This window comes from Trichinella spiralis (assembly GCF_000181795.1).
Source record: "Trichinella spiralis strain ISS 195 chromosome Unknown Scfld1441, whole genome shotgun sequence".
NCBI lineage: Eukaryota > Metazoa > Nematoda > Enoplea > Trichinellida > Trichinellidae > Trichinella > Trichinella spiralis.
Genome location: NW_003528380.1, coordinates 1 through 1,568, shown reverse-complemented (window position 1 = coordinate 1,568; position 1,568 = coordinate 1). Strand labels below are relative to the sequence as shown.

The 1,568-nt window shown below is 35.8% G+C and overlaps 1 protein-coding gene across 1 annotated transcript; it reads right to left on the bottom strand.

Annotated features, from left to right (window-relative positions):
• Positions 1-143: 143 nt before the first annotated feature.
• Positions 144-830, bottom strand: Tsp_13840 (putative pilus assembly protein CpaE). Its single transcript, XM_003369823.1, has 3 exons — positions 635-830; positions 360-367; positions 144-245 (listed from the first exon to the last, which is right to left on the bottom strand). The coding sequence occupies exons 1-3, from the start codon at positions 828-830 to the stop codon at positions 144-146; spliced, it is 306 nt and encodes a 101-aa protein (XP_003369871.1).
• Between the last annotated feature and the right edge of the window lie 738 nt (positions 831-1,568).

Sequence of the window (1,568 nt, the reverse complement as noted above, 5' to 3'; positions counted from 1 at the left end):
AATTGGTAGGTAATCGAAAGCAGAACAATTTTAATCAATGAACAGTTCGCGAGAAAATCCAAAGCTATCAAAGGACAACTTGATTTTTTGCCCAACGAAATAGAGATAATTAGCCGTCAAAATTTTACTGAGACAGACTATCCCTAACCGAAGCCACAGAGCAAACAGCAAAAACGTGAAGAACGCGCAAGGGCAATCGAATGACCGTAGCAACAGCACACAATGTCGCTGGGCGCATGATTAATCTGCATATAAGCCAATCATTCAAAATTGTTTTGAAACATCAAAGAATAACAAATTCAATGAATATCTCAAAAAAGTGAATACACAATTCCATGATTTTACTTCTTTTAATAAACTATAAACACTAAAAAATTAAATATATATTAAATTAAATGAAGTGTATATATATATGCGGATATTTCTGTAGGCGGACTGTATATTTCTATTTGTAAATGATCCATGCAGTAAGTATCGTAGAATTCAATTTAATGCAATTTTATTGAGTTGAATCTATGAATGGGTAATGTGACAGTAGCCGAAGAGCGATTCAAACATCTGAAAAGTTAGCATTCTCGCTTGTGTTATTTCTCCTTCCTCCTCACTTGTATTTATACATGTTAGTTCAACTGACTTTGAGTCTGTTGGCCTAAGTCTCTGCGGAACTGTACCATAACCGGCGTAATATCTGATCTGTGCGGCTCAATCAATCTAGGCAGTTGCGCTGTCAACAACATTTCACTTTGACGCATTGGCAGCAACTGACCACCGAGTTGTGACAGGTTTGCAGCATGGTCGCTGACACTCTGTTCGCTTAATTGCGATTCCATTGTCCACCGTCAAAAAAAACAGGGGAAGCGGGTAGCTGGCTTTACGTAGCTATTGGTTTCGTGCAAAAAACAATGTTCTTCTAATCATGGGGAGTTTAAGTACCAATGAGTAGGTAGAAAGAGAAGAATTCCTCAACATATATAACATGCAAGTAATAATGCCAATGTTCTTTTGACCCTAAAACGGTATCAAAATATTGATAAAATATCCTAATAAGTAATTCATCTGATTGAAAATTATAAATACAAATGGGCAAGAAAGCAAGACATGAAATGTTTGTTGTCATTGTTCTTATTAACGTATTTATGTTGGAAATTATTCATCAGTGTACTTTGAGGAATTGTACCTGAATTTAAGTTACGGTAGCATACGGTAGATTGAGTGGTGTAGCGGCAAAGTTGAAAGTGAAGTGTGTGATTTGGCCCATTTCAACGAAGAAATTTGCAACATATAATTTCTTGATGGTTACAGGTTGAACAAATATTTACCGTTTCTTTGAATTTAGCTTATCTATTTAGTGTTTTGTGTTGAATGATCAAATGTTGCAGCACGAGACGGTGGCAAAGAAGAAATTATAAAGATCATTCGAAATGTTGTTTGTTAATGCTACTGTTAATGGGTCCCCCGAAAAAGATGGGTAAAATTTTCCGTGATGGTTGGGAGTTTTGCCAATGGTGAATTTTGAATGGAGCCTTCCGGGAATTGAATCAAAAGTATTTTTTGGAACCTTGAAAAAT

Bases quoted from the DNA above. Each gene is read 5' to 3' on its own strand.
- Tsp_13840 (XM_003369823.1), bottom strand. From the start codon at position 830: ATGGAATCGCAATTAAGCGAACAGAGTGTCAGCGACCATGCTGCAAAC.